Here is a 24,346-nt window from a genome sequence, read left to right on the forward strand (position 1 = left end):
GCTTCTAATGCACAAGTTCATTTTTGACCCATGTTGTGCATTAGAAGGTGTTTATATGTTGTCACCAATTCAAAACCTGACAAAGAAGACACAAATAATAACTATCCTATTTTGTTAAATTGGTGTTTTTCCAATGGAAATTATTATTTGGTGGCTCTAATAAGTCTCAAATGTTAAAATATGTGATTTTCCAATGTAGTCTGGTGGTTCTAACAAATAAGACAATATAGTTACACAAATACTCAAATTGTTCATTTAATGTATCACTTTTTGTATCTCTACGCGTCTAACGCAATCTAATGTCATTTTTGACTCGTGTGTAAACTTGATGTAATAATAGAAAAACTATTTTTCTTCATAAAGTATGAAACTAAAATTGATATAATGATCTGTTGTCATAAAAAAAAAAGATAAAGATATTCAAACACACAGCCAGCATTAAATAACATGGGGAATGAATGCAGGGCATTTTTTACCTATGTTGTGCATTAGAAGGTGTTTATATGTTGTGCATCAAAGAGTTGTTAAGTGTTAACTTAAGAGGATTTTGTAAACTTTCAGATATTCATGATAAACAGGCCCTCAAAACAATTCCAAACCTAACATTCTAAAATTATATTAACTTAACATATAGATAAAACATTTGTTTGAGTTATTCCCCTTATACAGGCTTCACACAGGGTTCCTATGATTTTTCAGAAGTGTAACTCCAGCACTTTTCAGCCATTTTATAGCACCTTTCAGTTGTGGTAGATTACATATCTATATACAGTATGAACAATAAACGGGTGATTCTCATGAACATGGTACAGCTCATAGCAAAATTCCAAGAGCATTGAATACATATTTTCTTTGACCCTTTATAACATATACAATCTAAAGTCACTGTTTAATATGAATTTATAATTATTTAAAATGATTTAAGGTATTTTCTGACATTACTGTTAAAATTCATTACTGTAACACATTTTTAAATAAAAAAGGAAAGGTTTTTTTCCTTGGCAAGCACTTAAATATGTTAAAGGGTAGCTGTTATCACCAAAATGTATTTTATTAAAATATACACATATTTTAATTCAAAAGATTCTCATCAATTTTTCATTCAGATTTTGTTCTTTATACATTGTTAAAAAACATTGTTTGATTACATTCTGTTCAATTATAAATGTTTAAACAAATGTATAATTATTTTTATGAAGTTTATAAAATATGTATTGTATACGAGTGTGGGGAAACCATGATATTTTTATCTGGATGCATTACAGTAATGAATTTGTGAATCAAAAATATGTTAAAAAATATAGAAAATATTTTAACACAAAACAATGAACTATGCCTCATTAAGGCTATATTGTTCATTAATATAAAAGTGAAATATATTTAGTTTAATAAAGTATGTCCTTATAATCTCCACAGACATAACTTAGACTGGCTTCATGACAATCACCCAAACTGAACTTACCACATAAAATTAGATGTTATTGTATTATAAACAACCACAATTATGGTATGTGACATCATTCTACAGAAGGGTGACAAATTAAAACTGTTTTATATGTTCCACCTGTTTAAGTAGACTTAACATGCAGAATGATTGTATGCAATAATTTTTTGAATCAACACGAAAGAAAAATAACAAGACAACACAAAAAGCCTCTGCATTTGTGAGTTTATTGTCTTCACCAAATTGGTCCAAAGGGCTCTCATAGCCTTTCAACAAGTCAGATCACAATGAAATATGCAATATGGACACTGACACAGGAGTTCGACTGGTGTAGTCAACAGGAGCCCAACTGCTCCACTTTGTGCAGGAGGTTCTCATGTTATTTCAGTGCAAGACTCCACTGCCATCAGATTAACCTCTGCTCTATGAAAAAGAATGTCTGGTTCTGGTCAAACCACTACTCCATCTCCGTTTCTGTCTTTAATAGTCTTAATAAACCGTGGCCTCTTTGCTCAATCATACTAAAGCAACTGTAACATGTAATCAGGCAGCTTAGGAACAGATTTTAGAAGAAAAGGGGACATGCCGGACAAAAGCACCACACTTTTTCCACATGCTCTCTATCACTATAGATTTCAGTTTTTGGTAGGAGCCACTTCATCAAGATTGCAGATCAGAGATGGCAGTCATATAAAATCTATGAGAACCAATCTATCTTCCAAGCCACTTTGAAGGTCAATTTTAGTGTCAAAATATACTTTATTTTTTTTTTATTTTTTTATTTTTTTTAAATCAAGGAATCATTTAAAGCTATTTAAAAGACCACTAGATGATTATATGATCAAATAGATATGTTCATTTTGGCCATGTATTAACTTAATTTTCAACTCAGTTTCTAATTGGTCTGACATATATTAATATAGTTCATATACAGTGCATGTATTCTGAAAAATTGATAACATGAATACATTTAAACTTTATTAGCTTCACTTATCATTTATTACATTTACAACCACAAAGATCTTTGTAATTCCAGTGTGCCAGTGAATACATGCACTGTATGACCCATTATAATAATCATCTAGTGATATTCTCAATAGCTTTAAATAATACTTTGACCCAGAAAATGTATATTTTGACACCAAGATTGACCTTCTAAGTGGCTTGGAAGATATATTGGTTCTCATAGATTTAATATGGCTGCCATCTCCGATCCACATTCTTGATGAAGTGGCTCCTACCAAAAATTGAAACTTATGGTGATGGAGAGCACATGGAAAAAAATTGGTGCTTTTATCCGGCGTATCCCCTTTATTTATCCAAGCCGCCTGACTTTGTTATTAAACTACGACTAGCCTGGATCTAAGCAGCTTGTGCTTAGCCACAGCCTTGAGGATACAGTGCAGTCATTGCAGATTCAAAGGAAGCCATCGAGTGACTTTTTCTTCATTCTCTAAGAGCTGGTCGCCTCACTGTGGCGGTGTTATGGAGGGCATGGTTATGAATTTGCAGCCAAGACATGTTAGTTCTAGAAAAGAGGTAGCAAACTAACCCCCATGGCACAATGTGGCCGAACTCTCCATCAGTGCCTCAGATCACAGACAACAGCATCTACAGACAGACACGTGGGTTTGAGTACCACAAGCTGCAGACACCGCCTGTTAGCTTCCCTTCATAATGACTGCGCTCAATATTACAACCCAAGAAAATGTTTTGGTTTTTAAAACTTCTGTTACCTGACCACAAAGCACAAAAACACCCTGACTTGTATAGCATGAAAAATACAGTACGTTTATAAAAAATACAAAAAAAGCACTTTTTTTTTAACCATCAAGAGAAGCATTTTATAGGGACCAGAACTGAATAACAATAACAAAAGAAGTTGTATGTATCTTTTTCCAAAACATTTTAAAATGTAGAATCTATTTACAGCAACATGTCAGAGCAGAGGGAGTATGAAAGCACAGGGGGGGGGCAGGAAGTGACCAAAGACGAACCAGGGCAGTAAAAGAGGCGTTATATTTAAACCTACTGTCAATCTTGGGTCAAAACGATAAGCGTTCAAAGAGTTCTCAGTCCTTCAGGAGGCCAGGGAGGAGGGGTTAGTCCAGAGCAATGATGTCGTCATCAGTGGGGGCAGCTGCTGCACTTGATTGGTCCGTCCGTGGGCGCTTGGTGGAGGTCTCGCCAGTTTCGGCATCTGAATGCTTTCTCTTAGTGCCGCTGGACGCTGCTGCAGAACTAGACGACGCCCCTTCCTCTTCATCCGAGTCAACGATCATAACATCATCCTCCTCTGCTGGAGCTGAAAGAAGGCCGACAACATCGTTTACAATTGAAAAAGAAGCAGATACAAATTCAGTTTAGAACAAATATTCACATCAAGGTGAGGTGAAAAACTGAAAGAAGACAGAAAACATTCTGAGCTATGATTTTGTGTCGATCTTATAGGTAACTTAAAGTGGATGCAAAGCAGCAGGCCCAGCAAATATCATGTAATAAAAGAGCTGGAGAACCAACAGGTTCTAACATGCAGGTCAGGTCAAACTGCACCACCTACTGGCAATGAAAGTTACTGCAGCAGCATTTTAAAACTGCACCAACTAAAAAGATTAAAGGCTTTTAACTCTATGTAGTTTTGGGCTATTTTGTCCATTTTTGAATCCTTTTCATCCTGCCTGTATACACCACTTAAATATATAAATGCCATGTTGGTGTATATTTTTTTCAGCACAACTTCACCTATATGACCTAATAATAATAGATTTTTTATTCTGACTTACTGGATCAACATTTTGAACCAAAAAGAAACAAAGAAAAACCAACATAAATGTGATCTTGTGATTGTGTGTGATCCTGTCATCCAACTCTGGTTTTTATTCTAGTGTGACTATTTTATTTGTGTCTTGTGTGTTTAGCGTAACAATTTTAGTAATTGTCTCTTTTTTAGATCTTTAGTCCAACATAAATTGTGATTTTGAATCTTTTTTTTGTACTTTCAAAACACTATCATGCAGTACAGTAGGGCTCCACGCTGCTTTGTTTTCTAGTCTGGATGTGATGAAGAAGTCATGCTTTGGAGCTTTTGGTGACTCCAGAGGGTTAAAGAGGACACATTATGCTTAATTCTCAGTTCATGTATTCAACGACTGCTACAATATGAGTAACCTCAACAAATTCAGCCCAGAGTCACCAGATAACACTGTCACTCACCGAAAAACTGGCCAACATTGTACACGTTTTTCTTTGTGATCTCGATTGATTGGTTTATTTTGTGGTCAATAGACTGCCATTCTTAGAACTATTACATTTCACAATAACCCCACTGTTAGTAGACTGAGTAGATTCATTTTGTGAAACTCAAGGAAGCATCCTTGACTTCGAGAAGCACCAACTGTCTCAGGGCTGCTTCTCTAAGTCAAGGATGCTTCCCTGACTCATTGGTATAACACACAGATGGAACGAGTGTGCAGGTGTGCATCATTGCAATGGGACAGGTCCTATGTTCAATTCAGCTCTACAATTTCAAAACCAGTGCATGACATGGATGTGGCTTTGGCATCAGTGCTTTTTAATATTCATTATCTTTAACCACTTATCCGCACTCGGGTCACATGGGGCTGGAGCCGATCCCAGCTGACATTTGACAGAGACGAGGTACACCCTGGATAGGTCAGCAGACTGTCAGAGCTGACACATAGAGACAGACAATCATTCACGATCTCATACACTCCTACGGGCAATTTAGAGTCTCCAATTAAACTTAGGCTGCATGTCTTCTGAATGTGGGAGGAAGTACCCGGAGAGAACCCACTACTTTATACATGTTTTTTACTAATTAAATTCTAAAAAATTAAAAAATAATTATTGTTTTCTTAATAGTATGCTGCGCCAATTTGTCGGTGGAAATTTTCTAAAAACTCCCATGAGATCATTGTGCGCAAAGCATTATGGTACACAAGGCGAGCGGAGGATATACATGAGCATCCTTGGAAATTCCTCGAAAGAAGGACCTTGTCCGCTGTAGAATTCAGAGGATCCTGGACCTGGGAGAAGTCCTTTGGCGGATGTCGATGACTTGGCAGGGGCTAGGCTAATAACATGTTGACACCTCTCCAGACATAGTTATCAAAATCATAGAAAGTAAACATTACATGGAAAATTGTACACTTTTTCGGACAGCTTATTCTTTGCATCTTGTTCACTTCTGGTGCTTCATCGAATTGGTCTATAACAAACACGTCACACGCAGCTGGCTGATGTAAACATGGAGGCCACTGAAGTTAGCATTTATGGTTTCATTTATGGAAACTGAAGTGAAAACCAGTATATTTGTGAGCAGATCATAACGAGAAAAACCAACTGACTCATCTCACAAGAGAAAATTTTGTCTTTGGTATTATTTTGAAAGACACCGAATGTGATTTGATTGTAAACAACCTGATTATCCTGGCAAAATTCTTCATCCACACATCCAAATGGAGGAAAACAAAACCACTTTTTTATGTTTTTAAAAAGACTCTTGTGGACAATCACCTCAGTGAAACTAATGAAACAAACATGCACTGTCTCTGCTTGCAGCATATAAAGATCTTAAAATATTCATAGAGCCCTAATTGTTATGTGGGATGTAGGATGTATTGACCCGTTTATTTCTTCTTTTTTTTCCCTTAAAATATTTTTTTTTTTACATTTTCTTTAAGCTATTGTTTTTTCTTTCTTCTCTATATTATTCTATATACATTATTTATTATGTGCCCTGCTGAGAGGTGTTACTTGTTGTGAATATGCCATGACGTTTTGTACATGACTCTTTGTGAATACATTTTTTTTTTAAGTTTTTAAAAAAAGATTGTGCTTAGAGGTGTGTGTGTGTGTGTGTGTGTGTGTGTGTGTGTGTGTGTGTGTGTGTGTGTGTGTGTGTGGATGCAGCATCAGAGCCAGTGGTGGGATCGTATCAAGCAATAACTTAACAGAACAAAGACAGTCCTGCTCAGTATTTAACAGAGACAGGACCGCATTAAATCAGAAGCAGTGTGAGGTGATCTAAGAAGAAAACAAAGGTGTTTCTTCTGCTGACCTTTAGAAGAGGTGGATGGCTGGGCGGAGTCCTTATTGCCGTTGGTGATACTGTTAACCTCTTCCTGGTTAGCCTGAGGGGGCGGAGCTTTGTCTGGAGCCTCACCTACAACTTCAAACTCCACATCCCGCTCTAGTTCCTCACTGCCAATGAAGCCACACACAAACAGCCTTTTTTTAAAAATTTTGTTCACTTGAGAGTCACCATAGAGATATATTAACATGAGTACATTAAGCTGTGCACAATGGATTTAATTAATACAATCGTATGTACGTACATGTGCAGGACATTAACAAGGAGTGTGTAGTCTTGGAGGAAGTCATCAACTTGGAGACGGCTGCCGTTACGAATCCCAAAATCAGCAAGAAATTTGCTGTTGTTGGCTGTGGAGGGACGGACAAGGTAGGAGTTACACACACACACCTGATTACAAGTATGTGTTTGTAGCACTGCACATTTGTGGACAATCCAATCATTCAGAACTAACACTTACTCATACACACCACTCACATATGCATTAAAGTTATTTGTTTAACTGTTGCATTTATTTCTTATTACTTTCTATGTAGATGCACTCCCCTACAAAATCCTCATGATTATGATTATAAAAATGATTAATTATTTCCAAAAGAGCTATTTAAAGTCATTTGGTGAAAAATCCTGTATTTTTTCACATCACACAATATCACAATTTCAGGGTATTTAGTTAGCCTGGCTAACTCCAGACTATATCACAAATGAAATATAGTCTGGAGACCACCTATTCATTTTTTGGAGGCGTGGTTTACGACCCTCCAGAGGCGTATATTGGGCGCTAAGAATGTCTATCATAAGCGTCTGTACGTAGCTCTTAGCCAATCGCATCAATTATACCAGATGACGTACGTTGAGACCACAACGACCAGGGTCTCGCTAAACCCCATTAGCTTAGCCACTAATGGGGCTAGTTGGCGGATTAGGCTTTTGCCAAATCCTGTTTCTCAGCAAGGCTAAAACATCCTTTTTGGTGGTGATAAAGGAGTGTAAAGCTAAACGTTCTTCTTTTAAAAAAAACTTTTGCTCTAAACTATTTAAAACGCCGTCTACAGCTAGATCCAAAGAGAGCTTGGCGTCTGCTGCTGCCATGTTGGATCCGTAAGCAAACTACAAGCTTCTGTCTGTCCAGTAGTATGCGTCATCGTCTTGCTGTCCCTCCCCGTTCTGTGATTGGATACCAAAAGCAGGGCTAAGAATTGGCCATGGACACCATGCCACCTTGCAGTTCAAAACGAAATTGAGTGTGCAAGGCAGCATGGGAATAGCCAGATTAGTATTTAGTAGGGGTGCACAGTATTGGAAAATACTGTCAACTCTGCATATTATCCTCTCTGTTGTGAATCCCATCCACGTAAGCACTATGACAAAATGTTGCAATCTGAAACTGCACATCCAACTCACAAAACAGAACATGGAGGCACAGCTCACTAATCGTGTCAACAGAGGTCATTTTCATTAAAAGCTTCTTTAATCTCTCGTCTGGCCAGAATGTATTCAGACTAGATGCTGTAATAGCAACCCCCCTCTGTCTGAATGTGATTCACTGCTTTCCATGTCCCCCCCCTACCTTACCTTCTGTCTCTCCTTCCTCTGAGGAGATGAGGATGGTCCCTTTTCCATCCTCTATCTGAACATCTGGAGCCACCATGCCGAACCGCTCCTTCAGGATCTGATCAAAACAACATGTAAATGAGGCGGTAGTAAACATGACACCAACTGAGTCCATAGGAAAGCTTACAATACAACTAGGTGTCAAAATCGGCTCTATGGGGTTCAGGATTTTTGTGAAAAAATGACACCAACATGTCATTGATGCAGGTGTGTGTGTGTGTGTGTGTGTGTGTGTGTGCGTGCGTGTGCGTGTCAAGGTTATTATAGTTAGCGAAAACTAACAAAATAATGAAAACTAGAAATCGAAAAACCATTTTCGTTAACTGAAATAAAAACAAGAGTTTAAAAAAAAATAAAGATCACTAACTAACTGTATCTTGTGGTTACAAAACTAACTAAAACTATAGCGAAAATGTCCTTCGTTTTCGTCTGTCAACTTTTTTCAAACATAATCCAGTCTTCCGGGAAAAGTGCGAGTGAAATTACCGTAATGACACCATATTGGTTGGAAAGAGAAACTTCTCAGCTTTCAGAAAACATTGAAATTTTCCCGATAGCGCAACCCGTTTAGTTATTATGGTAAAAGTGTCGCCGGCGCCACACTCTGTGAACTTTGGATGTTGTGCTTTCACTGTGTTCAAGTGAAAGTCTTCAATTCAACCATCATATTACAAATCACATGTTTTTGCGGTGGTGCTGAAAATCCAGCAGCAGCAGCAGAATACATGTAGGGAAAACACTGCATAATCCTTTTTGGTTGATATGAAATGTATTTATTTAGCTCCAACTAAACAGCTGCTGGTTAGTGAACATACAGGAACACATGGTGAATATGTTTACTGAGACTGGGACATCTACACTCCAACCAAAATTCAAAACACCCAGAACTGTAAGAGTTAATAACCTTATTGGGGCTGAGATAGATAAACCAAAGGAAATAAAGGCAAAATTTATTATGACCTCTTTGAATCTCGCACCAAACACATAGCCCATTACAAAAAAACTAAAACTAACACTAAAACTAAGCATTTTCTAAAAATAAAAACTAAACTAAAACTAGCAAACTCACTCTAAAAACGGATTAAAACTAACTGAATTTGAAAACAAAAATTCACAACAAAACTAAAACTAATGAAAAAAACATAACTATTATAACCCTGGTGTGTGTGTGTGTGTGTGTGTGTGTGTGTGTGTGTGCGCGTGTTCAAAAACAAGCTTATCATATTACCCTGTCCTGCAGAGAGAGGACCATGGTTTTGTGGACGTTGAGTTTGACTGTGACTTCAGGTTTGCTGGCGCAGACGTAGCAGTTGGCGCTGGGAGGATCCAGGATACATGGGACCAGCAGCTTCTTCCTGAGGTTTGGACACTTGTTCAGGAAGATCTGAAGGCAAGGTCAAAAAGAAAAGGAAAAAAAGACCGGCATGAAATGCTGAAAAACAGAGCTAGCAAAAAGAGTCTACGCTATATCCATTTTCTCAAGTGACAGTGTTGTATGTTAAAGCAAATAAGCAAAAATATGAACAATGTGCTTTGTTTATTACCAACTGCATCAACATCTTTTTTATAAACCAGAAACCATATGGGGTCCTTCCTACATCAGCAAAAGATGTGGCAGCTAACATCGCTTAATATTGGCATTTCATTTACCATGTATGAGAATATTCTTATTAATACTACTCAGTGAACAAGACCACGTGAAAGCCTAGTATACGGCTGCCCACGCTTGGTCAATGTGATTTTGTGAAATGTGATTTTGTTTTCGGTAAAGATTACAGAATAGTACATAACTTTCAAACCAAAGTGAGAGCTGTGTCCGCATACTCAGCACAACGTCAAACATGTTCCCCGGTGGGTGTTGGCCTCCGCCAGGGTTGCCCCTTGTCTCCGATTCTGTTCGTGGTCTTCATGGACAGGATCTCAAGGCGAGAAGAGATCCGGTTTGGTGACCTTAGAATTGCATCTCTGCTTTTTGCAGATGATGTGGTTCTTTTGGCTTCATCAGACCGGGACCTCCAGCACTCATTGGGGTTGATACAAGCAGCTGAAATGAGCTTCCTCCGTAGGGTGGCTGGGCTCAGCCTTAGAGAAAGGGTGAGGAGCTCAGACATCCGGCGGGAACTCGGAGTAGAGCCGCTACTCCTTCACGCTGAATCTGGTAAGGATCCTCCTGGGCGCCTCCCGTTAGAGGTGTTCCAGGCACGTCCAACTGGTAGGAGGCCCCGGGGAAGACCCAGAACACGGTGGAGGGATTATATCTCTCGCCTGGCCTGGGAACGCCTCGGGGTCCCCCAGGAGGAGCTGGACGTTGTGGCTGGGGAGGGGGCTCCTGGAATGCCCTGCTTAACCTGCTGCCCCCGCGACCCGGCCCCAGATAAGCGGACGAGGATGGATGGATAGATAACTTTCAAGCCAACTGTGTAATAGGCCCTTGTGTTATCCCGTTTAGACTACTGCAACTCGCTACCGGCGGGTCTTCCTGCTGCACCACCAAGCCTCTGCAGAGGATCCAGACGCTGCAAGTCTGGTCTTCAACCAGTCCAGGAGAGCTCATGTCACTCCGCTCCTCATCTCTCTGCACTGGCTCCCGGTCACAGCCCGCATCAAATTCAAAGCCTTGTCTCTTGCCTACAAAATAGCAACGGGCCCCTTCTTATCTGAACTCCCTTGTTCAGGTCCACAAACCCTCTGGCCCACTACGCTCCTCCAGTGAAAGACGTCTGGCTCCTCCGCCGCTGAAGGCCTCTACATCTCAAACCAGACTCTTGGAACCAACTTCCAAACTCCAGCCGTCACGCTGAGTCCTCCTCAATCTTGAAGAAGAGACTGACGACCAACTCTTTACTGAACACCTTCACTCTTGATCTACACTGACGACTATGACAAGTATCTCACTGACCGCTCTTGCGACCTATAAAGCACTTGTGCACTCACATAAAGCACTCGAACTTGACCCACAGCACTTACTCTTGCTATGTTTCTTGACTTCATCCTTGCTTGTGTTGTATTAACTGTCATTTGTTTGTCACTTTGGATAAAAGCGTCTGCTAAATGACATTGTAGAAATGTAGAATTGTATAACTGGAAAGTAAAGCAGTAGTAGTAATGGACACTTGGTACTAACCGTGCGACAGGACTCCAATTCTCCAGAGAGGATCTTCAACCCCTCCAGCACGATGAGTCCAGCGATGACAGCGTTGGTTGTAGCAATAGCTGGGATGATGTTACCCGCCATGGCTGAAACAAACAAAAAACAAATACACAAATTTAAGGGAATTTATCTGAAACTGCACTACAACTCCTGGTTGAAAGACGCGAGACAACCAACTTACACTTTACATCGAAGAGACTCTTCATGTTCATGCTAAAGATGTGCATCCGCAGGTTGGCTGCAGCAGTAACAAAGTTCATGGCTGGAGGATCGTCCTGACAACAAGAAGAGACGGTGAAGGCCCCAAACACACCACAATCTGTCTCAATTAGGGATGTCACGATAACAGATTTTCTTGGTGCAATTATTGTCAGAGAAATAATCACAATATTACGATTATTTTTGCATTAAATAATTTCACACTACTATGAATAAGTTAAACCACATGAACACTCCTTATAGGTTTTTTTTTTTATTTCCCTCTTTGGATGCTCTCATAACAAAATAATATAGCAAGAATGTAAAGTAACCAAAAAGTCATGTTCAGCTTTATGCAACGTTACGTGAACTTGTCTCGTTGCACTATATGCCAAATCAGTGTCACGCGCAAATAATGGCAAATGACACGGTGAGTATTTTCCACCAATTCATTGTTATGTTAGGTAAACATTGACATGACTTAAACCAGTTACTATTTACCTTTACGTTGTCGTACAACGCCAGGTGGTTATCCTGCAGGTGTTGAAACATGTTGGATGTGTTGCCTGTTTTAACGGCAACTTTTTTGTGGCATTTTTTCCACCTGGGCAGACCATTTCAATAATGACACCTTGATCATTTTTGGGTAGCCAAAACATTCCCACACGGAGGATTTTACATTTTTTTGGAGGGAATAGCTCTTCCCCTTCCATGCTTTACCTCCTGTCACCTCCATCTGCAGCTGCACCGACCCAAAACAAAGCAACACAAGTGGTGACACGCGGTTGTTGTGCAACTTTATTTTCGTTCCGGGTGAGTTGCGCTGATGTACCAAAGTGGTTCCAGCATAATCTTTTCCGGAAATTGCCGGTATTTAGGAAATGTTATGATTAACCAATTGTAACGTTTAATACCGCGATTAATGGTGAAAACGGGTAACCGTGACATCCCTAGTATCAATAACATTTTACTTCTGCTGTGCAGTCTCTAACAAGAAACCTGAAAAGGTCAACAAACTCAAGAGGAATTTCCTCTTTTTTTGTGTTTGTTTTTTACACCATTGAGTTTTTACAATCACAGACATCCATGTATGTGGTTCTCAGCATTTTCTGTAAGAACATTATATTCTTCTCAGATTTTGATGTGTACAAATATCCCTTCTAGCCATTTATGTTTCTGTTGTACCTTGTCCCACACAAGCTCAGCTCCTTCCCCCTTCTCCTGCAGCTGTAAACGGAGAGTCTCCACGCTGTGCTGGAACAGCTGGCAGAGGGCCCAAACACCAAGGACCTGCTGGTCCTTCAAACCTGAACCCACAGACTCTTCCTGGGGACATGCTGGGGCACATAAACAAGCAAAATTGAACATAAAGACAGTACCAAAGACAGAAAAGGGGGATACAGGCAGACCATGGCTATGCCTTTATACACGCAATAATATGACGAAGGTTATTGTAGGGAGATAAGGTAGATAAGCAAGCAGCAATCAGGCCCAAAATTAATTTATCTAAAAGTTAAAATTATCTCTGACATAAATCTTTAAACAGACCTACCACTGTTCTTTAGCTGCTGCCAGTCCAGAGGTATAGGAGCTTTCCTCTTCTTCCACAGCTTGTCCATGGTCAGCAGGTACATGATGTCATCTTTGAAAAGCTGGGACATGGAGCCAATCAGTAACAATTAAACAATCTTGTTTATCTTCGTCTTTTAACATACTAACACGGCACTGGTTAAATCACTCAAACTGATGTTAAATGTGCAAATAGAATCCATTTCCCACAAACACTGTTAATTTCCATCTGCATGTTACTACAATGGATGAAAGGGAAACAAGCGATTTCCACTCCTTAAATGAATAATCCCATTTATATGTTGTCTTTAAAAGTAGTTTTCATGTAAAATGATGCGCTTTGGCTCATCTCCAGCAAGACACAATGGAAACAAATTTAAACTCCACTATGTACGAGTCAAACAGGGAAATAGGCGCACCGCCACAGAATGGAGACCAACCGCCACAAAATGATTGTTTTTTTTCCCTCTCTAGGGGATAAAAAAAAAAAAACATGGTTGGACAGAAGAGCAGCGCTGCTTTGGGATCTATAACGTTAGCCTATGCACAGAAAACACCACATTCACAACAAAAAAATGTTTTACAATGAACTCTCCAGTAACGTTAAGGCATATTGAATGGTTGCCGCAAATGCCGTTAGATTAACAGTTTAAAACCACAGGTGGGGCCCAAAGTTTGGGTATACTGCACATTCACAACATCTGCATTTAGATTTCTGATACAGTTCAACATGTGCGATTTGTCTGACTGACTGGTACCTTGTTGAAGAGTTTGACAGCATCGTATCCTGTGGAGCGGGCCCATTCCTTGGTGGAGACTCGCTTGATGTCCCCGTCCTTTTCTGAGGCTGTGGCGCGAGCTGCCGTATCTTCAGGATTCCCTGTTCACACAAGAATGGATAATGAAAAAGCTTGAAATACACAAACTTTTGCCAGGAATGTAGCATATATAAGACCTACTGAAATTCAAGCTGGAACTAATTTGTGAAACAAATGTATGGGATTAGAGCGCCGACATAAATTGCACACTTGTAATGCGACCTGCGCAAATCAAACATCCGTTCGCACTAGGGCTGCACGATTCTGGAAAAAATGTGAATCACAATTTTTCTGCTTAGAATTGAGATCACGATTCTCTGGCACGATTTTTTTTCACAAAATGTTTATTGCACTGATGAACTTTGACAAAACAAAAAAATTTGTGCTTTGGCAAGGGCGTAGTATTTAAATCATTGGAAGATAAATTACTTTAACAAAAATAAAAAATAAAAATTGAGACATGCAGTCACTTAACAGTCTGATTTCCTTAGAACGTAGAGTGTATGTTGTACAGTGTTTATTGGGGCCATATCTTTGGCTAGGTGATATGTGATAGCTGTTGTGATCTCCTTATGTCTACTGGAGTTTGGTGGGTATGCCGTTGCATTGTACAAGGTTCCGGTTATTGATGTCTGTGTTTGTTTCTTGCCTTGTACGGCTTCATCATGCTGTACTTTGTGGTGACGTTTAAGGTGATTGTAGAGATTTGTAGTGTTGCCTTGCGGCGCCGCAACGAGGGCAAAACTCACTTTACAATGCACCTCACACTGTTTGTCATCGTCTGGCTGAAATCCGAAATACTTCCACACCGCCGAATATGAATTTTGGGCACGAGGTCGGTTCGGGACGGTGGGTGACTCTCGCCACTACAGCTTGGGTTTTCTTCGCCATCCATTCAACCCTCATTACCGGTGACTTTCCTCCGCTTTAGCTAACTCTTTCCAAAACACTGCAGGCGGGCGTCCTCCACTGAATCACGTGTTAACGTAAAGATGCTTTACCATTGGTTGAGGGAGGAGGCAGCGGCAGTGCTGCGTTTGGGGGCGCTTGAAAAAATCTGGGAGATAATAGGAGCATTTGTTTCTGATGCAGCTCCAGATATAAAATGCTTCAGAATCAACGTGTGTAGAAATTAGATCACGTGTATGTGTGAATCGAGATCGCGATTTTTTAACAATTTATCATTCAGCCCTAGTTCGCACATATTGTTTTTTGAACGCTTTCAAATCACTCGTGACCTATTTTGTATCCAATGCTGAAAAAAGATGAAAAGCCTATGCTATCTCAATGTATTCAATATGGACATTTACCAAATCAAACACTATGAATACAGGATCCAAGTTACAAAAACATATCAGTTAATGTAGGCAATAGCTTATATTTTTCCTGCATGAATGCTCAAGCATGTATTGAAGTGTTTTTAAAAAATATAATTTAATATAGTTTGAAATTTCCAGGAACAAAGAATTACATCTACAGTATGGACAACAGTGGTACCAAAATAAAAATTGTACTGTCTATGTGTCCAAGAGGATCCAAATAACAAAAAATGAGAGCGTTTTATCAGATTAATGTCAACGATGGAGGAAACCAAAGACAGCACTCAGACAAGCATATTGAAGTACATTGCTGTGTGACATTTTGCAAACATTCAAGTCAAGGCAATATAATTCACAGTCCATGCTATTTAGACATTCAGGGCTGTGTGGTTTGTCCTGTTTGTCCTAGTGGTGCTGCCTTACTGGGGATTTCCACCGGGCTCGTTACAGCAGCGGCACGGCTCCACCGCGGTTTTGCTGTGTCTTCTGCCCGGCGTCAATTCACACCGGGCGTTACAGCAGCAGCACGTCAGCTTAGCGAGCCGGTCGTATACACGCGAGATAACGAGATCACGCGATAATCCTGACCATACGGGAGACCGCGAGATCCCGTGATAAACTCTAAACTCTATTTCTAAGATCTGTTGATCTGACCATCTATCCTTATAAAAACAATATGTTATGTCATGAATGATTGTATGATGTTCCATTTCAACAATCAGTCTCTTGTGGTCCATGTTGCCAATCCTCTGAGAGCCTTTGATTGATTGATTGATTGATTGATTGCTGATCTGGTGCCCCGGTCATAACATAATGTTGATGTGAAGTAGTTTTAGGCTGCATGAACTGCATATTGTGTTTTATTTTGAAAGGGGGCGGAAGTGTTTTACATTGATTCTGAATCGGACTTCCTGTCTGGTGCGATCTGCTCTGTTGAGATTTACGCGGTTTGGCAGCGTCTCGCGGAGAAATAGAAGTCCGACCTAATGCTTGCGTAGAGACGCTGCTGTAACGTTCCGCAGCGCGCCCGGTGGAAATGCTCTCATTGATTAGAGTGTAACCTATTTGCAACTGCGAACGTGGCTGCTGTAACGCGCCCGGTGGAAATCAGGCTCTACTTTGCCGTCTAATCGGCAAAGTTGCTCAACCAATTATATTCGGTACAATGGTGATTGGCATGTTCCCCCAGGCCCGCCCCCTTACTGACAAAAACCGGCCAGTAAAAAAAAGACTTGCGCGCCAGCAGAAGAAAGTTTTGCGAGTGTGTTTTTCTCCTCGCAGGTTACATTATTAGAGCATATAGGGAGCAGAGATGTCAGTGTTCTAATCCCATACAAATGCAATGCCGTGCTTTCACTCACATGCAGCCTCCGGGTCCGCTGTGTCGGGTGACACCTCTTGATCTGCATCCTCTTCTCCAAATAGCTGACTATGACGACAACAGACAAACAACGCAAGATGATCATTGGAATTAAGCATACTGGCCTCTATTCAGGCCAGTATAGTGAGGGGTTTTTGTGCAGTCTACCTTTGTAACAGTTACAGTTGATGATTTCTCAAAATGGTCTGACAGCAGCCTAATTATTCTACATGAACACATAAAATATGGACAGCAGACAACAAAACATGCACCCCAAAATTAAAAATACTTGAATATACAATGCATTTGGGCTCTCCCGTAGCAGCAGCATCACGCCAACTCTCAGATGGTCAATAGAATATTTCGCTCAAATTGGGCTATGATAAATGTACTGCAAAGCACAGTGTAAGACTTCTTATGCTTCAGCAATATCTTAATGATGTGTATTCAGCCCTACAAAGACTAACTACAGTATCTACATATTTGGTCAAAATTGAGTTATAAATAAAAATGAACTCCGTGATGTGTGTTTTATGTTTTTTTTTAAGAAGTTTTAGACTTCAATTGGCTTTATTTCAGAGAAATAATTATATGAAAATTGCAGTAACTACAAAATCCAACTTAAAACCAAAGCAGACTGCAGTAATTGCACTTACCACTGTCTGCTTTTTAATATAGATTTACGCATCTAAACATAAGCAGTGTAGCCTTGTGTTTCTTCATTGTGTTAAATAGTGAAGACAAGAATATTAGAAATGATAAGTTTATTTGAGAGGGAAATTATTATCTCGATAGTGATAAAGTTAAAAAGTTAGATAACATGATATTCCGACTAAAATATAACATTTCTTTATAATATTAAGTCTAAAATACACAAATATTTGAATAGAGTTGTTAAACACTTTAAATACACTGATAACAAAATCAATTTGAAAATGTTTATTCACTGAAAACAAAATATAAAAGGTTGTTTGTTTGTGCATTACTATAAGAACCTTTTATAGCAAAACCAGCATGCAGTAACTACATTTTTGGGGTCAAAGGTCAAATAAATCATGATTTTTGAGCATAAAAATTACATCATCAATACATGTAGAAATAAGTGTCATATCACTTACCTAGATATAACCCATTTGGCTGGCCAGTTAAAAAACATTAAAAACTTTAAAGCAGTTTCTCAGTTTAACCTTTTGCCTAGTTACTGCAGTTAGACTTTGAATACATCTAAAATATAAGATAACTAAAAATGGCAACCCTACTTTCAGTTTTAGCAACCAAAAGCTGCCTGGTTGACAGACTGACTGGTTGACCACTTTTAAAGTTAGTGTTGAACTCTGTGAAACCAACTTGAATGACTTGGTGATAAGAATGAGCCTTACTTGAAGAGGTACTTGGCCCAGACGATGCAGTGAATGGGCTCAGACGGTGTGTTTCTGATGGTGCATCCTGGGAAGGTCTTCTGGGTGGGTTTAGGTTGGCACTCGTAGCACTCCGTCATTCCCTGAAGAAAGGAATAAAAGAGGGGACAAGGGCAATAAGACACAGTGAGATAGTATAGTCACTGACCATCAAGCCATTGCTAAATAGTAAATCTATCCTATCTAACAGATCTTGAAACATGTATTTGTTTTAAAATAAACATTTTTTTCTTCTTTAATTCTGAAAATTTGAATCCTCATGTCTGTCCTATTGATACATGGGTGTTCACTGCACTTTTTGGTATCTCTTCTCAGACAGGGGGCTCGTACACACACCACTGCACTGCCCAAACAGCCCCCCCTCTTCTAAGGCCCCGCTTACACGAGGACTTTTGCAGGTAAAAATGACAAAATATTTTAAAGGAAATGCCTTTCGTTTAGATGGTGATGGCGTTTTTGTTGCTTAAAAACGCAAAAATGTGAAACCACCCTCCAGAGTGTAAAACTGTAATCCACTCCACCGTAGCGTGTCCGTCTACACTGCCAAGACACAAAACTCTGCTCAGATCTGCTCACATCACGTACACGTTTACGTCACATACATGCTCCAGTTCAGGGAAATAAACAAACATGTGGGATTATTTCCATGCGTCAGACCATCAACCTGCTCTGGCAGCTCTAATAAATTTACAGGATTAGAACCCTGCCCACTGATATCCATCTTTGGGGTATCTCCCGTTGTTTTTACCTCGCTCATAGCCCGCAGACGTATTCTATTACATTGGAAAAGCCCAAACGCTCCCCCTGCCTCTTCATGGATGAGTGATTTTCTGTCTGTCTTTTTTCTGTCTTTGGAAAAAAATTAAATATTCCTTGAGAGGCTCAGCAGCCAATTTTTATAAAAGATGGCAACCTCTCATCACATATGCGAATACCCTCACCTCTCTGAACCCCAACCAAGTCGATTTGATGCATCCAATTTTCATTTATTTTATTAAGGTTTTTTTGTTATCTTTATTTTCTTAATGAGCACACTTGGCATTCTGTGTTTATGCATTGCTTTTATTAGTATACTTGTTAATTGTTTCTCTGCTCTTTTGCCTCTCTTTATATTATTATAATACTATGGTTTTTTTTTTATTGTTTTGTAATTATTTTTCTTTTTGTTTTGTGGGTTGTCTTTTTTGTGGTTCTTTGTTCTAATGTACCCTTTAAAAAAACAAAAATGTGGAAACAGCTTTGGTATAAGTTATGTCTTGTACTGATACTTATGAATGCTAATTTCCAATAAAAAAATATATTTAAAAAAAAACTTACAGGAGTCTTTCCACCAAATGTTCAGGATATGTACAGATAGTATCAGTGAACAGAGAAGGATCTGAAATTACCTCTGTCACATTTTGGATGCACCAATTGGTGGGTGGCGAGCCAGACGGCTTTGGACGAGACCTGGGAGATCTAGTGGATGGTGGAGAACTTTGTGGAAGGAGTAGCTGATGAAAATGCGTGTCGTGAAAACGTCCACATGCCCAAAGATGCTCTTATCTCTTTAAGCCTGGCATGAAACCCAATCCAATTCACACACTTTAGAGTCACCATATGCACGCAGATTTCCTCCTGAAAACGCTCGTCTAAACGTGGAATAAAAAGTGAAGGCGCAACGCCACTTTAGTGTCTTCTGTTCAGACCGTCATCATGTAAACGGAGCCCAACTCACTCACAGTACTGCCTTCCTGTCACTTGTCTCAATTACTCCAGTCAGATACATACACTTACTGGCAACTTCATTATGTACACCTGCTCGTTAACACAAATATCAGCCAACCACATGGCAGCAGTCAATGCATTGAGGCTTGTAGACATGGTGAAGACAAGCTGCTGAAGTTCAAAGCGAGCATCAGAATGGGGAAGAAAGGTGATTTAAGTGACTTTGAAGGTGGCATGGTTGTTGGTTTGAGTATTTCACAAACTGCTGATCCAACAACCATCTCTTGGGTTTACAGAGAATGGTCCCAAGAAGAGAAAATATTCAGTGAGCCAAAATGCCTTGTTGATGCCAGAGGTCAGATGATAATGGAGACTGGTTCAACAGGAACTCAAATAACCACTTGTTACAACCAAGGTCCGCAGAAGAGCATTTCTCAAGTCCAGATGGGCTACAGCAGCAGAAGAACACGCCGCCACTTTATTAAGCACACCTCTCTAGCTAATAAAGATCCCGTTGATTGAAATAATGTGTTTTGTTATGGTGTCAGCTAATTAAAAGGTGGCAGGTGCACAGCTTAGTGATTTATAGTTGACAAAGAAGTAGTGCTGTGTAGAAATACTTAATATTTGATGCTAATGAACGAGTAAGGGCAGGATACTAGATACAAACAAGCCCATATACAAACACACACAGCAGTGCTAACGAGAGGTGCTAGCACAACAATTAAGCAAAGCACGTGAAAGACGTGGTATTAAAAAAAAAAGGATCAAGTGTCAATATCTTATTCAAAGTATCGTATTGAAGTTGGAAATTCCAACACTAATAACAAGTCAAATAATGATGTGCATGGTCTACCTTCTTGATGACTGTGACTTGTCCCAGGTATCCAGCAGTGCCACTCTCTATCAGAGGGATGTCTGCTGCCAAACACATCCTGTTCACATGGTTACGGGCCGCTACGGAGACACAGAGAGTTTCATTTTTCTAAACATTTGAATGTGTTGCCAGTTGGAAGTAACAAAATGAGTACTGACGTCAAAGTACCTCTGTTATCCAGAGCATTCATCACCAGCATGAACTTTCTGAAGAACTCCACGTTGTAGTCAGGGCTGTTTGGGGGGGAAAATTACACAATCAGTTCCAAATGAAAAGCAATGTGTAACAGTATTTTTTTCTTTACGTATGCTGGGCTTGGACCAAAAGATTTCCCCCAGTCCCAGACTAAAAGTCTTTAGTAAATTTAGTAAAAGCTCTGTTTCATATCAGTCTTTTCCTAGTCTTGGGTTTGGATCATATCAAACATGTTTGATATTATCTCAAGTCTCAGTGACGTAACACAATCACCAACCAATAGATGAGCGGGGGAAAGGTCCCCGGTTCCAGACCGGCCAGTAAAACCACTTCCACAGGAAAAAGGAACATCACAATAATGTTAGTAAGCTCAGTCCTTAATAAAAATATAGTGATGTCATATATTTACAGCCACAAGTGGGATTTTGGGGGCGCTGTTTCTTAGTAAAGAGAACAGTAAAGAGACCCAGTTAAAATGTATAAATAAATGTAGGCCGATACATAAATAAGTAAGAAATAATCTATAATTAATGTATGATTAACTAAATTAAAGTTGATAGAGCTGATAAATATAACTATTCATTTAAACACATTATAATTAAATAGGACATAAATGTATATCATGAATTCATTTCTAAATGTTCCTTTCCTTTATTCTTCCATCTATTCTTACTGTCAATCTATTTTTACTGTAAAATAGTCAAGTGTGATAAAAACAGAAACCCCTTTTCAGCTTTGTGAGGGGCATTTTGTGGAGTCTTCTCTTCTTTTTGTTATTGTTTTCTTCAATACAAACCACTGAGTCACACACTAGAGTAGCTGGAGCCAAAAGCTGCTTCTCCTCCATTAAGTAAGATTTACTAAGAGCATGATGGGGAAAAAAATGCTAAAAGAATCTAGTTGTAGTCTTGTAAATAGTGACCATGAAAGATTTACAGTCTGTCTAAAACCTCAGTGTGAGACTAAAAACTCTAAACACTTGTCTTTAGACGTGAGCAGGTGTGAACTGATAGTCTTCCAGGAGTCTTCTGGTGTATAGGTAGCATTACCAGACTCTACTAACAAAGTCTGCATTTGGGTCTGATATGATTCTTTGTTTAACAAATTAAAAAGAACAAGAAACAGAAAGAAACTCACTTCATGATGCTGTCATGGTAGGCAGTGATATTTGCAGTCGGACAAAACTGCAAGGCGCTCTCCTTGGCCACCTGCAAAACAACAGGAACAAAGTAACCAACTGAGCCAAAAAATGTACAAAAAGTACACTCAAAATGATTGAGTATATGATGAGGTATTAAAGCAAACAAGCATTTTGCAACATTAACACACTTGCTGGAACAAGACGACAGCACTCCAGTGTCGGAGGAGAATTCCCTGATGTTTACATACCTGGGATTTAGACTTGCCAACATGCTTCTTCTGAAAGAGGAACTGGCGGTTCAGGTTGCTTACATCAATTGTGTCCAAGTCAATCTGCCAAAATCAATCCGGTCATAATGTCAATCATGTATCATGCAATGTGATATGCCAGCCAAATACAACCGGTCACAGCTATACACATAAAAATATGTTTGCATTACATTTTAGTCTGTCTGATGACAATGACAACAATAAATGAGAAAAAAATCGACTACATAACTCGGGTATTCTCCATACATCTTTAAAATACAAACAGGATCTCCCTCTGTTGTGCTTGCAAAATGTCAATTGGTAATATGTTTACTGTGATTGACTGTGTGTGTTGACTTTTACTGTGTGATCTGGGCAATATACTGGTTGGGGAAGCGCTCCTTTTCTTTCTTCTCTCTCAATTTAAATTCAATATAATTTATTGGCATGAGAACAACAAAGACCATAGACAATCTTTTTCTTAAAAAAAAATAAAAGGCACAATTAAAAAAAAAAAAAAATCAAGAAAATAGCAGAAAACAATGAATGCGATGACTAATTCCCTCCCCTCTATGCTTTAAAATTGGTCTTTTGTTTAAAATAAAATTAATAATAATAATAATAATTTAAATTGAGACACTAGATTTAAGGTCTTCATTAAATGTAAGCTATAATCATTAGAATTACAACTAACGCACATTATAAAAGCATGCAACATAACATGAGCAGACTAAACAAAACAAAGGGGGGCATAAAGTATGCCTGTGCTGGTAATTAGCCAGACGACTGTCCAGGTATCTGTCATCACAAATAAGTTATCTAGATAACTAAGCAGGGGTAATGGCGCCAATTGCTTCAGCTACAGTTGCTACAGCAGTGTTCATATTTCTGCTACTTCATACCGCGCCAGACCATCTAACTCTGCACTCTGAGGAGGTACCAATAAAAAACTAAGGACTATGAAGTTTTACTCTTTGAACGCCACGTCCTGGGAATTATCCCGAGCCCGCACACCTCCCGGCGCCGTCTGTGCAGCACAAAGACCTAGCATGCTAGCCATCTAGCTAACAGACATACATACACACACACACACACACACAAACAGAAGTAGACGGACCACTTCGATGTTTTTGAAGCCGGTGAGGACGAGGTTCTTCAGGAGCTCGCAGCCGATCCCTCCCGCTCCCACCACCAGCACCTTACAGGTGGAGAGGGAGTCAGCCAGTTCTTTCCGGAGGGAACCCACTAGTTGGACCATGTTGCTCGGCTAGAAATAGGACCAGAACCTGCTGCAGCAGAGACTAGCGGCTAGCTTCTTCTTCTACAGGACCGAAGCACCGCCCACTGCCGGGTCACTCTTCTTCTTCTGTGGTTCCTGAGGCGCTTGTTTTGTCGCATCATCGCCCTCTTCTTGACGGTGGACAACTCAACGTCAAAATAAGTTTGAACCATTGAACCACCTACATGTGCATTTTAGGGCTGGGCGATATATCGATATAAAACATATATCAATATATTTTTTAATGTGATATAGAATTAGACCATATCACATATAACGATATAGTTCAATTTGTTTTCTTTCTTTATATATAAATGCTGCCCTTAGCCTGCTAGGGTTTGTCATATTTTTTCATCTAAAAAAATTAATCATAAACTCTGGGTCATATGTTCTGGAGCTGTCCGAGGTTATCAAATTACTGGGACAATATCTTTCAAACTCTATCAAATATCTTATATAGACCTATCAATGTAGATCCATTGGTGGCGGGTCTAGGAATTATTGATTCAAGCATGACGAAAAGCAATATGGAACATAGTATGGTTTCATTTGTCAGCCTACTTGCGCAAAGATTGATATTACTTAATTGGAAACAAAGGCAGCACCAACTTATGCAAATCTTATGACAGATTTTATTAGACATTTAGAGCTGGAGAAAATCAGACTCTTACTGAAAAGTCAGGAAAAAAAGTTCTATAGAATTTGGCAACCATTCGTTGATTATTTTAACCAGAACACATAGTATAGTATAGTCTGAGGGCAAGTTAAAGAAGTGCTCTTAACAGAAGGAGAGAACAGTTATTTATTTATTTCTCTTTTTTATTTATTTATATATTTTTATTCCTGTCTCTGCCCATTTATTTTTTTTTACTTTTGAAGAGTGCATACATGTTTG

At 39.3% G+C, this 24,346-nt stretch overlaps 1 protein-coding gene across 1 annotated transcript; it reads right to left on the minus strand.

Moving 5' to 3' along the window:
• Positions 1–1,652: 1,652 nt before the first annotated feature.
• On the minus strand, positions 1,653–24,346 carry uba2 (ubiquitin-like modifier activating enzyme 2). Its single transcript, XM_059334398.1, has 17 exons — positions 23,290–24,346; positions 22,173–22,256; positions 21,921–21,991; positions 20,757–20,821; positions 20,568–20,668; positions 17,966–18,087; positions 16,588–16,655; positions 13,848–13,969; positions 13,073–13,172; positions 12,706–12,857; positions 11,504–11,597; positions 11,296–11,408; positions 9,400–9,555; positions 8,133–8,229; positions 6,802–6,907; positions 6,525–6,667; positions 1,653–3,749 (listed from the first exon to the last, which is right to left on the minus strand). The coding sequence occupies exons 1-17, from the start codon at positions 23,428–23,430 to the stop codon at positions 3,547–3,549; spliced, it is 1,938 nt and encodes a 645-aa protein (XP_059190381.1). The 5' UTR covers positions 23,431–24,346; the 3' UTR covers positions 1,653–3,546.

Source organism: Centropristis striata, chromosome 6 (genome assembly GCF_030273125.1).
Source record: "Centropristis striata isolate RG_2023a ecotype Rhode Island chromosome 6, C.striata_1.0, whole genome shotgun sequence".
NCBI lineage: Eukaryota > Metazoa > Chordata > Actinopteri > Perciformes > Serranidae > Centropristis > Centropristis striata.